The sequence below is a fragment of the Pochonia chlamydosporia genome, chromosome 4, assembly GCF_001653235.2.
Source record: "Pochonia chlamydosporia 170 chromosome 4, whole genome shotgun sequence".
In the NCBI taxonomy this organism is placed as follows: domain Eukaryota; kingdom Fungi; phylum Ascomycota; class Sordariomycetes; order Hypocreales; family Clavicipitaceae; genus Pochonia; species Pochonia chlamydosporia.
In genome coordinates this window covers 3,852,629-3,866,878 of record NC_035793.1, presented here as the reverse complement: position 1 = coordinate 3,866,878, position 14,250 = coordinate 3,852,629, and the positions used below count along the sequence as shown (strand labels likewise).

At 50.9% G+C, this 14,250-nt stretch overlaps 3 protein-coding genes across 3 annotated transcripts; 1 reads left to right on the top strand and 2 right to left on the bottom strand.

Moving 5' to 3' along the window:
• Positions 1-426: 426 nt before the first annotated feature.
• Positions 427-7,734, bottom strand: VFPPC_08552 (myosin type II heavy chain; the record flags this gene model as incomplete). The annotated part of the gene is made up of 4 exons (XM_022428618.1): positions 427-849; positions 916-3,138; positions 3,194-7,210; positions 7,270-7,734. The coding sequence occupies 4 exons, from the start codon at positions 7,732-7,734 to the stop codon at positions 427-429; spliced, it is 7,128 nt and encodes a 2,375-aa protein (XP_022284418.1).
• A 790-nt stretch (positions 7,735-8,524) lies between these two features.
• VFPPC_08551 (Zinc finger domain-containing protein, CCCH-type) lies at positions 8,525-11,834 on the top strand (the record flags this gene model as incomplete). The annotated part of the gene is made up of 4 exons (XM_022428617.1): positions 8,525-9,520; positions 9,610-10,669; positions 10,724-11,536; positions 11,581-11,834. 4 exons carry the CDS (start codon positions 8,525-8,527, stop codon positions 11,832-11,834), a joined length of 3,123 nt encoding a protein of 1,040 aa, XP_022284417.1.
• Positions 11,835-12,967: 1,133 nt separating this feature from the next.
• VFPPC_08550 (RTA1 like protein family) lies at positions 12,968-14,046 on the bottom strand (the record flags this gene model as incomplete). Its single annotated transcript, XM_018287237.1, has 2 exons — positions 12,968-13,573; positions 13,624-14,046. The coding sequence occupies 2 exons, from the start codon at positions 14,044-14,046 to the stop codon at positions 12,968-12,970; spliced, it is 1,029 nt and encodes a 342-aa protein (XP_018144186.1).
• Positions 14,047-14,250: the final 204 nt, after the last annotated feature.

Sequence of the window (14,250 nt, the reverse complement as noted above, 5' to 3'; positions counted from 1 at the left end):
TTTTTTTTAATTGCCATGTCATGTTTAGGCGTGGTATTTTTGCCAAGGTTTGTGCGCGCTTGCTTGGGTGGCAGGTGCTGACTTGCGCTTGCCAAAAGTCAATTTGGACTGCCAAACAACAGACACCCTTCCTTCCTTTTCTGTCAACACACCAAGGAGCCTTCTCACAATCAAGTCAAACTAGGGGGACACTTGCCATTTGTTGCCCTCTGCGCACGCAACATCACATCGACACCATGCCACATAACGGAAAATCTCATTAGCTATGTCCCTTCAATCATATGACACAATACTCATAACCATAATGACATCTTAAAATACAACCATACCCCCCAATTGCCCTGCCCATGCATCCATACCCAGAATCAATCCCACAACGCCTGCTCAAAAGCACAGAACTCCCCTCAGCTCTTCCCTCGCTCCTCATCAGATGAATCCCTTGGTAAGACTGGGCATCCTATTGATGCTACTCGACCTGTTGGGCACGTCAGGTCCCTCAATGCGACCACGAAGGCTGCCAACAGCCGAACTCTTCTCTGACCGCAACCCTTTCCACCCCTCGAGCTCCTTCTCCAAACGAAGCGCCTTTTCCTTTTCTTCCCGAAGCTCCCGTTCCGCTCGTCTTGCTGACAGTTGTGTCGTAGATTCGGAGGCTTGGAGTTCGTCAATGGTCTTTAGCAGCTTGTCCACCTTGTCGCGCATGCGATTCACATCTTCTGACAATTGCGTGTTCTGCTTCTCCTTGCGGTCAATCTGTGACTGAAGGTCCTTTACAGTGCGGTCAATATTTCGATTTGATCGCTGCGACTTGGATCGCTCAGTTTCGTGGTCCTCTAGTTGAGACTCGAGCTGCAACGATATATTAGTACTGGTTTTAAAACAAGTTGGATGAACTACGTAGGATTCCTTTCTCACCTCTTGAATACGCCTATGTAGGAACTTGATGTCTTGGCTGGCGCTAGAAAAGCCCTTTGTCTCCAGGTCAATCAGCTTCAGCTGAGCCTCGTTCAAGTTCTTTTCCAAAGCGGCCTTTTGCTTTTGGAGCTCAGTGCCGGCTTCACGCTCAGCTGCAATCTCCTTCTGGACATCGGCAACCAGAGCCTCTGCTCGTCGCATCTTTTCAACTGCAGCCGCCGCAACATCTTCTTGGTGAGCAAGGCTAGACTTCAAGTCCAACAACTCCCTGTCCATTGTCGCGGCATCTCGCAGAGACGGGCTTTCACCCTTGACAAGCTCCTCTAGTCCAGCCTTGGCTTCTTCGAGTCGTGCCTCTACGCTGCGCTTCTCGCGTAGCAAGAGATCCCGCTCAGAAGTAATTTCGTCAACCGAAGACCTCAAAGTTCGGACTTGAGACAAGAGCGACACAACCTTGCCTTGAGCTTCATTATGAGCATTGACTGCTTCATCGCGCGATGAAGCAACATCAGCGAGAGTAGTCTCCAGACGAGATTTCTCCTTGGACCAAGTCGAGCTGTTGAGGACTTCATCATCCCACTTTGACCGCAGCTCATCCAGCTCTTCGCGAAGTCGCGCAATTTCAGCTTGCTTGTACAACTTCTCCTCGCGGGCGAGATCAAGCTCCTTTGTCAGGGTAGTAAACTCGGCCTGATACTTCTTTCGTGTCTGCTCCATGCTGGACTCCTTGTCCTCGATATCCATAGCTCGCTGGCTGCGGTAGTCCTCGAGTTCGTGCTGAAGTCGCTTCTTGGCCTGCGTTACCGACTCCAAATCTGTAGAGATATCCTCGATGCGCTCTTCGAGTCGTTGGTTTTGGCGCTGCAGGTCCTCAATTGTAGAGTCCATCTTTTGTCGCTCTGCCATGACCTCACTGTACGTATCTTCAGATTCCTTGGCCTGTGACTTGGCAAATTGCTCGGCTCGGCTGGCCTTGAGCACCGCAATTTCAGCTTGTTCTAGCTTGCCAAAATACTCATCTGCCCGGCTCTTGTACATTTCCAGACTGCCCGAGACATCGGCAAGCTTGGATGACTCGGCGTCAAGACGGATTTGAAGCTCAGTGTACTCTTGCAGAAGCTGGCTCCGGCTCTGCGCTTCCTGTTCGCGAGCCATTGCCATCTCCTGCAGGTCTGACTTGCTATCACGGAGCTCAACCTCGAGCTTCGCTCTGTCGTGGCGCATCTTGTCAAAGTGGGACTTGACATCTGTCAATTCAGCAACAGCATCCTTATGGCTGTGCAGGAGAGAGCGTCGCGACTCCTCTTGGCTGTTGAACACATCCAAGATTTCTTCGTGGGATCTGGTCTGGATGTCCCGCAGCGACAGCTCGCCCGTTCGAATGGTCTTCTCGAGCGCAGACACCTTCTTGGATGAATCATCGAGCATGTCATGCAGTCTGCTGTTGGCCTTTTCCAGCTTTTGCATCCGTAGCAGGGAAGGACTCTGGTCATTGTACGAGTCCGGAGCAGGAGTGTTTCGATCGAGCTGGCTCTGGAGGTGACGGTTTTGCATCTGGGCAATTTGCAGCTGATTTTGTAGCTCTTCTACTTCAGCCTTCAAGTCCATGCGATTGTTGACGGCCAATGTATCAACGGTCTTGTCGGAGCGAGCCGTATCATGGAGCTCGGTGATTTCTTGGTTACCCTTCTTAGGCGTAGTAGTGTTCGAGAAACGGCGCGTGTTGATCTTGGCCGCTCGTCGCTGAGTCGGAGAACCATTGAAAGGTGCCTCGTTAAGGTGAATCTCCTCCAACTTGGGTCGGCTTGGGCTTTCGTGTCTCGTAGCGCGAAGGTCTGCCAGCTGGTTTTCTGCGTTGGTTCTCGCAGCTGTTTGGACCCGAAGGTTCTGCTGAAGCTCCTCGACCTTTCGTGCAAGGTCAAAATTCTTGAGGAGGGCCTTTTGGTTGCTATCATCGGATGGAGGGGGGATTCGGACTTCAGGGTCGACAGATCTCAAAACATTGAGCATTTGTCCGCGCAATTCTTGAAGTTCCTTGTCTCTAGCATCCAGCGTGGCCTGAAGTGTGCGAACGGTTGTTTGAGACTGTGTGCGCAAATGTCGCTCCGAGTCGATTGTTCGATTAGCCTCCGCAAGCTGAACCGTGAAGTTGGATGAAGCCTTTTCAGCAGTATGCGCTGGCGTGGGAGCTGGACCTGGCCGGGGCAATCTCGTGATTGAGGTCTTCGACACTGAGTTGAAGCTTTTCCGTCTTCTTCTCCAGCGATGCAATTGTCACCTGAGCATCGCCGAGCTGCTTGTTCAAGTTGGCGTTTTGCTCCTCCAGCCTAGACTTCTCCTTTTGCAGGCCAAGTACATGACCTCGGGAGGCTTCATTTGCACGCGAGGTAGACCTGGCAATCTCGAGACCCTTTTGTTGAAGTTTGTTCAGGAGCGCCCGGTTGTCATTCTCAGAGGCTGTCAGTCGGCTCTTGACGGTGTTGAGTTCTCGCTCCATGCGCTCCTTGGCTTGGTCATTCTTTAGTCCAAACTCGCCAGACTCTGCCATGAGTTTGTTGAGATCTTCGATTTGATGGTTAAGCTTGGCACATTCATCTTCAAACCACCGCAATCGATCATGGGCGGCATCCAGGTCCCGTCGTAAGCTGTCTTCTCTTTGCCGAGCCATCTTGGATGCCTGACGCTCACCAGAGATTTCAGCCTGCACGCGGGCCTCTTCTGCCTGAGTCTTGGCCGCTCGCAGCCTTCGAATTTCGTCTCGTGCTTCATCTCTTTCCTTTTCCACTGCCGTACGAGCTTCCATGGTTCTTCGCAAAGTATCCTGCTGCTGAACGTAGAGTTCTTTCTCAATGACAATCTTGGCCTCGTTCAAACTATCGTACTCTTCTTTGAGGCTGTCATATTTATGTTCGCCGAGAAGAAGAACATCATCGCGCGATTGTCGTTCTCGGCTCAAGTCCATTTGAGCATTGTACAGTTGCTCCTTGAGATCTTTAATCTGCGCTTCCAGAAGCGATCTGTTCTTGTCCGCTTGGGCGTCTTCAGAAAGTCTAGCAGCGAGCAAGGTCTTGGCTTCTTCAGCCTCTCGTTCAAGCTGAGAATGCTTGGACCGCATCGCGTCCAATTCGGCCTGAACGTCGCGAGATCTGGTAGAGATTCTGTTCTTTTCCTCTGTCAAAGCCTTCTTCTGTTCCTCCAGAGTGCGTCGCTCTGTCTCAAACTTTCTCTTGTCGCTGCGGAGCAAGGCTAGTTCGCTTTCTTTGCTTCTTACCAGATCTTCATAGTCAGTCGAAGTTTTGGAAAGTTGAGAGAGTTGATGCTTGACATCTTTGTTCTCCTGACTGAGGCGAGATTCTCGTAGCTTGGCGGCATCCGCCTCCTTCTGGGCAGCACGTAGCTTCACTTCCACATCTTGGTCCAGTTGAAGCAGTTTGGCCTCAAGGTCCTGCGCCTTGCGATCCTTGAGATTCAGCTGACTCTGCAAAACCTTGATCTCGTCGGCAAGAGCAGCCTCTTGCTCACTTCGCTCGGACTGTTTCTGCGAAATTTCCTTCACTGCATCCTCCAACTCCAAGGACTTGGCGGACAGATTGCTCTTTTCCTCCTCCAACTTTGCAATAAGGCCGGCGGCTTGTTCGAGCTGCCGTCTGAACTTTTCAACGTCTTGCTCCGCCCGACTTTTGGCTTCCATGAGGTCATCAAGTTGATCCTCCAGTCTCTCCTGGTCGTCAATTGCACCAGCAAGTTTCTCCTCAAGCTCTGCCTCGCGAGTTTGGAGTCGCTTGAAGATTTCTTCCTTGTCCAACGCCAGAGCTCGTTCACTTTCAAGCGTTTGTTGAATTCGGAGCATTTCCGTATGAGTGTTGCGACGATCTTCTTCCAGCTTTTGGCGCATCTCGTCGTCGAGTCGCATCTTTTCGTTCAGCTGCTTGATCATGGTGTCTCGCTTCTTGACTTCGGTCGCAGTGCGAGTAGCTCCAAGAAGAGGCTTCATCTTCACAATCAGCTGCCACCAAGGATTTTCTACCAAATCCAAATACACATTGAAATTTCTCTGAATGATTCTTGTGGCCTCGGTTCGGAAGAGTCTCTTGTATATGGCGCGCCGTTGAACGAAGCCTCTGGCAACTGATTGGAACCGGGTCATGATCTCTGTAATCAGGGCATCTCGTTGTTCTTCAAGTTCTGCCAAAACTCCTGCCCGGAAGAAAACCTTTGTGATACCTACACGATACAGTGTCTTATCGAGACCAAGCTTCTCCAGCATAATTGTCGCAGCTGCTTGGCCCTCGAGGTAGCCTGTAGGCATGTTTGAACAAAGGACTTCATAGCGCTGACGGAACTCTGTAAAGAACAGTCTGTTGGGGAATCCAGTTCGGGCGATTCGAATACCTTCCAGAACACCGTTGCACCGGAGCTGGTCAAGGACAAGCAGATTGTTGAACTGCTTGGGGCGCTTCTTGTGGTTGGGCAGAATACATCGCACAAAGTGAGGATGTGTTGAATGCAGTTGAGTCATGAGACTGTGAAGTTGCTCCTTGTGCCTCTGGGCAACGGTGCGGAATAGGCCCTTCTTCACTCGGCTTCGTCCGCCACCAAGTTCCTCATCCGTATCGGCACAATCAGCAAAAATGCCGGCAACATGGTTGTCGGAGGAAGAGGCAAGTAGGCGTGTGATGTTATCGTTCAGAGGATCCTTGTTCTTCTCCAACCAACCCTGCGTGGAATATTCTACTTCAGCCGCATAATGTGTGAGGACGAAGCCGTGTCCGAGACGGGACGGTCGATACTTGGCCGATTTTTTATCCCAGAGCGAATGCAGTTTCTCTGTGAAGGACTTGTCTGTAGCCTTTGGCATGACACAGTCTTCGTCGAGGCAAGAAAAGATGCCGATTGGATTTGGTAGTTCAATAAGATCAATGGTCGGCTGCAAGTCCCGGCCAAAGTCGATAAACTGCCATTCAATTTGCTCCCGTGCGTATTCTTCTTGCTCAAGCACAAACATGTGATGGTTGAAGAATTGCTGAAGCTTCTCGTTGGTGTAATTGATACAAAGCTGTTCGAAGCTGTTGTCCTCAAAGATTTCAAATCCAGCAATATCTAGCACGCCGATGAAGTGGGAGTCATCCAGACCCATGCCTGTCCTGTCGAGCTGGCGATTGATGCGAGAGACAAGGTCACCGAATCCGCGTTCGTAGATGCCCTTTGAGAGAGCGTCAAGACTCAGACGCACTTGCTCCGGCGTTTGGACTTTTTCGACCCATTCCCGACCTGCTTTAACCTTGGGATGGAGTAAACCTTGTATAAAAGGCTCTACTGACACACCAAGAAGCTTGCATACAGTTGCTACCACTTCCTTGGACTCTGGAGCCAACCGAGCTTGATCGGCGGCACGGCTCTCTTTGACAACCTCAATGTTACCCAAGTGGAGCACCGCTGCAACGGTGCGAAGGATTGATAATTGTTCATCGTCGGAGAACCCCATGACGTCGAAGGCCTCCATCAATGAGTCCCACTCTTCTTTATCTGATACACCGACGATTGTATCGTGGCCATTTCTGGTGTATGCAAAGTGTTGTGTATCCAGTCCACTCAAGAGTAACTGGCTTTTGATCCGACTGCTGGCGCCCTTCAGGAGCTGGTAGAAGACGTGATAGTTTCGTTCGTGTTGGTTGATACGGACAACTCGTGACTTTTCAAGGAGGTACCAGTCAATAAATGCTCCTGCAATAGCTCCATTTCTATTGAACTCGATGCGAATGAATTTTCCAAATCGAGAAGAATTGTGATTTCGAACAGTCTGGGCATTTCCAAATGCTTCGAGAATAGGGTTTGCTCTAAGAATTTGTTGCGAGAGATTGGTGTGCTGCGACCTGCTTCTTGCAGAAGTCTCGGATGGCGCAACAGCTGCGAGATACTGGATAACCTTTTTGGTATTCTCAGTCTTACCGGCGCCTGATTCACCAGTGACTAAGATGCTCTGATTTCGGCCTTCTTCGACCAAGTTTCGAAAGGCTTCGTCAGCCATTGCGAAAATATGTGGCTTGGTATCTTCTCGGCTTCTGCCTTTGTACATGTTTATGTACTCATTGGTATAAATCGGCAAAGGGCAATAAGGGTTGACTGTGACGAGAAACAGTCCCGAGTACGTGTAGATCAAGTCCGATTGGTATCGCATTCGAAGGTTATGAACCACTGACGCCTCGTTCAAATGGGTCAACTCGGCCATATCGTTTGCCTTATCGAACTTGGCAGGATTCACTTTATCGACACTCTCGGTGTCGAGCTCCCGTTGCTACAAATTGATACACTGTCAGCTGCTTCTCCAGGTGCGGCATGAGTTGAGATACTGACTGTTCCATCGTCTGTTTGCACCAAGATGCGGTTTTTGCCCAGTTCTTCGACGACCCATCCCTTGATAAATGCATCCTGTGAGTCTCTAACCCACACATAACGCTTACCAGAGAAGTCATTCTCTCCTTCGATACCCTTAACTGTGTCATGTCCTCGTCTCATCTCCTCTGTTTTAATGAACGAAGGTGCAAATGTGTTTGAAGTAGGGGTTCCATTTCTCGATTCGTTTCTGTGGTGCCTTACGGCGCCGCCCGGAGCGGCTAATGTCGTCCCAAACGAGCTGTTGGATTGTGACCTGCCATGAGATGTCGGTGTCGAAACACTTGGGGGTGGTGCGGGCGAAGAGAACAGGGCAGATTTCGGTCTGCCTCCATTGAGAGGGGCCGGTGATGAAGGCGATGGAGATCCATTTCGAGCAAAGGGGTTACTGCGGCGCTGTGCCGAGTTATTTGGGTTGAATGCCATTGTCAATGAGAAACATTCAAACACCAGCTTTGTTGATATGCTGTCGCAGCTGCTCCTCAGTCGGTCACAACCATGTGCGCGTAAACAAGTCTGGTCACAATAAAAGAAAAGAGTATATAATACAAGTCCAACGTGTAATGCGTTTATCGCGGGACCGAAAAGACAATTAGAAGCACCAGCGCTCCGCGAACAAGTATAGACGGAATTCGAATGGCGAAAACAGGTGCATCATTCAGCCTGGCGCGTTCCCCATACACCGGCATTGATCTTCTCGGACGCCGTTGCTGGGGCGAGACCCCGCCGAAGTAAACAAAGACCAGCACGTGACCGAGATTGACCTCGACACCTCTGATTGGCGCTAGCCCAGAAGGAGACTAGTGCCTCTTTCTTGGCGCTTAGACCTAACTGCAACCTCCAACTCAAAATTCCTCGCGGCCTCAAACAATCGCGTCCTTCGTTGTTCAAAGGAGTGAAACTGCGCTGACGCAACAAGCGCCCTACGTATGCAGAGCCTTTCTGTGAAATACGTTACGGGCCTACCTGTACATATATTGCGTCGAACTCATTCCACTGACGTAAAGCGGTCCGTCTAGCTGCTCGGCTAGTTTCTTTCCTGTGGAATATCAAATCTCGCCACGCTGGGCCGCCGCTCTTGAAAGCCGATGACGCTTTTATCGCAGAGCACTATTCACGAGATTTACCGCAGATACCATCAACAGCTCCCATCGACGGCCCTCCAACCTGCTTTGCGTGTCACAAAACACAGTGGCATGCGTAGGTTTACCGGAAGATGAGCCAGACTGGGTACGGATACCCTCCGCCTGATGGCCACAACATCCATCAAGGCTTTGCGCATACAGCTCAATCTACACATGGTCCTACCTCGCACTCTGTAATTGGCATTTCACACAGCCAGCTTCCTGCGCAAGACAACACGCATCGCCCTAGCTATGGACAAAATATTATACCTGGCCTCGGTTTAGGGCAGTCCAACAACGCGCCAACGAGGCAGGATTCTTGGTCAAGCAGCCACGTAGCAAGCTGGCCAACGGAAACACAGCCTCAGCAAACGTCGCAGCCATTCATGCATGCCTTGCCGAAAGGTAATCCCGCGACGCAAATACCCGGTCTGAATGCGCCTTTGGAAGATGGCGAAATCAGTGAGGATGGAGAACTCGAGGATGTGTACGAGCCCATGGAGACTCAGCAAGAGACCATTGGTAAAGAACAATCTGAGTATCAACTCAATGATGTTCGCGAACGTTCAGGGTCATATTCGCCATATTTATCCCCTCAGGAAATATCACAACCGACAGATGAGTTGTCCGACCACCCCAAAGCTACTTCCAACAATCACGACACGCAGCCGGCGACACAATACCCCCTAACCAGTGCAAAAGACAATACTGTCGAGCTGAACCCGACTTCTTCCTCACCCACCACCATGCAAGTCTCCTCGCTTGCAACTTCTAGCCGACGCCCGTCTTTGAGCCAAGGAGACCTTGAGGCAACTAAGAAGCAGGCCAAGGATGCCATTCTTCGTCTTTGGCCTTTGAATATAAGATTTCAAAACTACATTTCTGAGGGTGTTGATGAAGCGCTTTTAAAATCGCTTTTCAAAGACTTGGGACTCAAGTTCGGCGAGACAATGCCGCTCTCGTCGGAACATGGCGGCAAGGAGCCCGCGACCTCGGTTACTATCAATGGCGGTAAAAGCCCGAGCGTCGAGACAAGAGTCCTACCTAAACGGCGTGCTGCTCCCGTCGATCCGTCGGAAGAAAAGATCGTATCGCCCGTCTACTCGCCGCGAAGGGCTCAAAGCAAGGACCCGGCCCGCCACCGGCACCCGCACCTGCACTTCCATTGACGTCAAAGACTGAGGAACCTTTGGCTCAGAGCACCAAGACGGCCTTGACGCAGTCAGAAAAGTCCAAGCTGCTTCAGCAAAAGATGGAGGCTCTCAAGAAAGCGAGAGAGGCGCTCAGGCAACAAACCTCGGTTCAACTGAGTGAAAATAATGACTCCACCAAGAGCGACTCGACTGCTGGAGCCTCCAAGGTCACTGTTCACGATGAAACAAGCGTTCCCGGAACTGAGACTTTGGCAAATGCCATTCCAGGGCTATCATGGTCACCAAGTAAGCAGTTGACAGATATATCTGGGATCAGTCATCAACCCAAAACGGCTCTCAAGGATACTGAGCGCAAGCATACCCGGCTAGCTCCGCCGTTTGACCAGAATACAGAGTCTCGGCCGTTTTTAATCGATGTTAGTGAAGACGAAGACGAGGAGATGGAAATTGATTCACCCGGGGCGCCAGAGACACCTCCGAATATGCTCAGCACTCCAGGTCAACGGGACGGTTTGTTTGGGGACTTGTCTGCTTTATCCGATTCAGCCATGCTGCGGCAAGTCAGAAGTCCTGCATCCATATCAACTCCACTGAGAAGCGCGAGTCGAAATAATGGGAGTGACTTGGAGAGCATGAACAAGCAAATAGAGGAGATGAAGAGAAAGATTGCCGAGGCTGAGGCCCGTAAGAAAGCTAAGAATTCACGGCAAGGCTCTCCGGCACCATCTCATCCAAACGACAGTTCTCTTGAAGACAGTTCCGATGCCAACAGTCAACCGGTTGCATCAATTGCGCCTTCTGCACAATTTTACGGCAGGTTGGGCCATGGAGTTAAGGCAGCATCAGGATCAAGATTTGATCGGCGTTCGCGCTCCCGTGCCGCCAGCGAGCGGTTGCCTTTACTTGAAGCCCGGCGCAGAGAACAGCTCCTCAAGCTAAAAGCTCTTCAGTCCGAAGTCGCCAGGATCGAACAGGAGTTGGAAGAGGATATGCTTGAGGAAGAGAGGCTAAAAGAACAGATTATGAGCTCTAACTCGGACAGAGAAGACGACGAGTCAGCTCCTGTTACCCAGCACGACTCAGGTATGTTATCAACTACCTCTCTATGCCATGCCGCGCATTTGCTAACTGAACCAGGCCTCCACCAAGGCAGGGGAGAATCTACATCAGAGTCATCTCGTTCGACAAATGCGGAGGGGCAACCAATAGGCGAGACAATTGGCCAAGATCAGCACGTAGCCCAAGTCGACGTTGCCGAAGCTGTTTCTCTACCACTTGCTTCGACAGTCGTAAATGCGGCCAGCGAGGGTGTGGAGTCTAATGACAGCATTGAAGGCGAAGCAGACTTGGCGGACTCCAAGGACTCCAAGGACTCCAAGGACACGAGTTCTGATAAGGAGTCACTTAGCGGTGATATGTATCCGACCGACTCCCATGTCTCCTCCTCGCATGTTGACGGATCTCAAGATATCGATATGGAAGACGCAGGCTACTCAGCAGATGAGGATGCAGGAGAGGACTCTGAAGGCGACTACGAGCCGTCGGGCGCTGTATCATCAGCTGTGGCTAGCAACAATGGGGCACAGGATGACGGCAGTGCCACGATGCTGGATGCTCAGCAATTCTCAACATCTGAACCTGTCCCATCGGATGCAACTTTAGTCAAGGCAGCAGACGTTGACAAGACAGAGTCCAGCCTGGTGGGTGTAAGGCCTGATTCAGGCGGTCCCAAGTCCAGTTTTTTGCCGTACAAAACACCGCTGCACTACTTCCACGCCTATCGGTTTCATCCATCGTTCAAGCAAGACGTGGCCGGTGGGCTTCGGTCGGTAACATACAGTAACAGAATTGATGTTAAGAAGGAAGTATGCCCTGACGAGTTGGCTGGACAGCCATGTCCGAGAGGAAGCGGATGTGAATTTCAGCACTTTGAAACCATGCAAGCTCCCGGTGAGTTGGATGCCCCAAAATACTAATTCAAACGTGCGAAGCAGCGCCACGGCTCGAGGTGGGCACTGACAGCCCAAACTGGACAGATGATCAGATCCTGCTTCAGCTCGGAGCCGCTGAGCATTACGACGGGGACCAGCGGCAACAGTACATAGATGGTCTACGACAGCTCCTGACCGACTACCGAGACCGTCAAGTCAAAGACTTCAACACGATTAGCCAGGGCATCGTCGAATTCCGAGCCAAGTTTCTTAGAGACAAGACCAAGATTCTACCCCTGGGGAGTGTCAGTCTCTAGGCAACTCGAGCCGCGATACGATGACCCATGCATATTGACGTATATATACCCCCTTTTGTTATACAGTGTAAGCACTTACAGGCCTGGGCGCCTTTCTCACCCCCAAACATTATTATTCCAACAGCATTGGTCAGCGCAAACGAGCGCACTGCTTTATCCGTATGGTGTATTGATGATGAAGACATCATGATGCCTTGCTTTACAAAAACCTTGCATGATGCATATTATTTGGCGTTTTACTGGGACGTAAGAGCTGGGCGATGCCCCTTTCAAATCTTTGCTTCAAATGATATCCACAGCGTGTGGTCGAACCAGAATGGCCTGTTTCAAGTAAGTTTATATGGTGTCTCGGAGTCGGATGTCGATTAGGCGAGCAAGCTGGACCAGAGGGCTTGAATGCATCTGCGACGTGGCGAAGTAGGGGGTGCCTACCATACTTGGGCCTGATCTCTGCACACGTAGATTTGTGCGTTTGTCGGCGAGAATCGGCAGTAAAGATGAATTTATCGGTTCCAATTCTGACAACTGAACTTTGTGACATGTGCGATGACAATGAAATGGTAGTGACGGATGTTCCGATAGCAAAGATTTCGGAACGACTTGGTTATACTTTGCAGCATGAAGGGCCGCAAATGCAGAGAAAGCTGTGAGAAAGGGAATGGAGAACTGGTGGAAGTTTACGTGATAGTGGTGATGCTGTGACAAGGCGAATCAGTACACGCCGGCAGTAGATATGCACAGGGCGTCTATTGCAGGCTATTTAAGAGCAGATAATAAGTAACCAGCTAGTTTCCCATCTCTCTAATGAGAAGAGACTGGCGCCGTTTGTCAATTTAAATCTTGCTCGTCAGACTTGTGACTGATATGTTTGCAACCATACTCTGAGGCTGCCAGCCAACGCCGCCAACCTTGAGAGTCCAAGAGGCTGCCACTGCATGCCTGAAATATTTCGAAGATTGGTAAATATAATATAGCTCTTCTATGAAGATCTTCCAAGTAAAGTCGAATGCCAGTCCATCTAATCTTGTATATATCTCTAACCATTAAAACGCCCTGCTTGCCGCAAATTCCACGTATACTATCCACCAAAACAAAAGAAATCCATCACCCCCAAAACAGTATCACCTCACAACCTACGCAGACGCATAGACAGAAGAATCCGCCGTAACAGGCTTACTCTCCCCATCACTCCAACCCTTCTCCCCTTGACCCTTCTCACCCTTCTTCCTCCTCGCGCACCAACACCCCGTCAACCCACCACCACCCATCTCAAACAATTCCTTGGCACAAATCCCCGGATGGAAGATATTCAGCGCATACACCGCCACAACGATGAGAATGCCCTCGAAGCCAATGAACATAGCCTGGTCAGCCATGATGGGCCCCGTCCACCCACCACTCAGCTCGGCCACACGAAACGCACTCCGCCAGAGGATAAGCACCGAGGCGAGCGTCAACGCCCCGAGGAAGAGCTTGAACCGGAGGGTGCTTCGCATACGGACCAGCGCGGGATCCTGGGACAGCGCGGCAGAACCTTGCGCCTTGTAGCGACGGTATGTGCGGAAGGCAAAGTCGGAGGAGGCGGTGATGAAGCCTACCATTGTGGCGACTTGGAATGCTAGCCCTGCAATCATGATGTTTGAGCCGAGATCAGCGGAGTTATGGCTGTGAGCGGCGGTAGCGGCGAGGGCACCTCCTACGGCTTGGAGGATGAGGGAGATGACGTCGCAGGGGATGAACTGTGTTTGTTAGATGATGTGTGAGTATGTATATGGTTGGGTTGGCTTACAATTCGGGTATAATACTCGGGGGGAAGTCGTGAATTCTCCGGACCAAAGGCACTCACGATCCTCCTCAGACATAAATAACACCCTGCGGCCATGAAGGCCGGTCCAATGGTCAGACAGCAAATCTGAATCATGAAGCCATTTTCGTCCCACGGGTTATGCCAGCTGAGTATCCTGCCCAGATAGCCTAATACTTCGCAGATGAGTCCCAGCAGGAGTGCTATGTTGAACGCCACGCCGCGCCGGGAAACGATCAATATGACAGTGTAGGCGATGAGAGAAGCGCCGAATATTCCTAGGAAGGCAGCATTGGGCGCAAGATCGAGACGGTACTCGTAGAAGTTGGGGACGTCGTCGCACAGAGGGTTCTTGGGGTTGTCCCTACAAAAGATCTGGGCGTCTGCCAGGGCAGTGCGGTTCGTCATTGTTTCTAAACTCGTGAAACCTGTATAATGAAAACAAAAGAGTGAAAATAGTCAAGTTGGCAAAATCTACAACCTCAAAAGGCTAACAACATCACCAGAAAGTGGGACACAACCCCCTAAATATCTCATGCTACGGAGTCTAAAGCACAGGGCTGACGACATCTATCACGGCCAGATAACGAATCCTTCGACTACGGAGAGTTT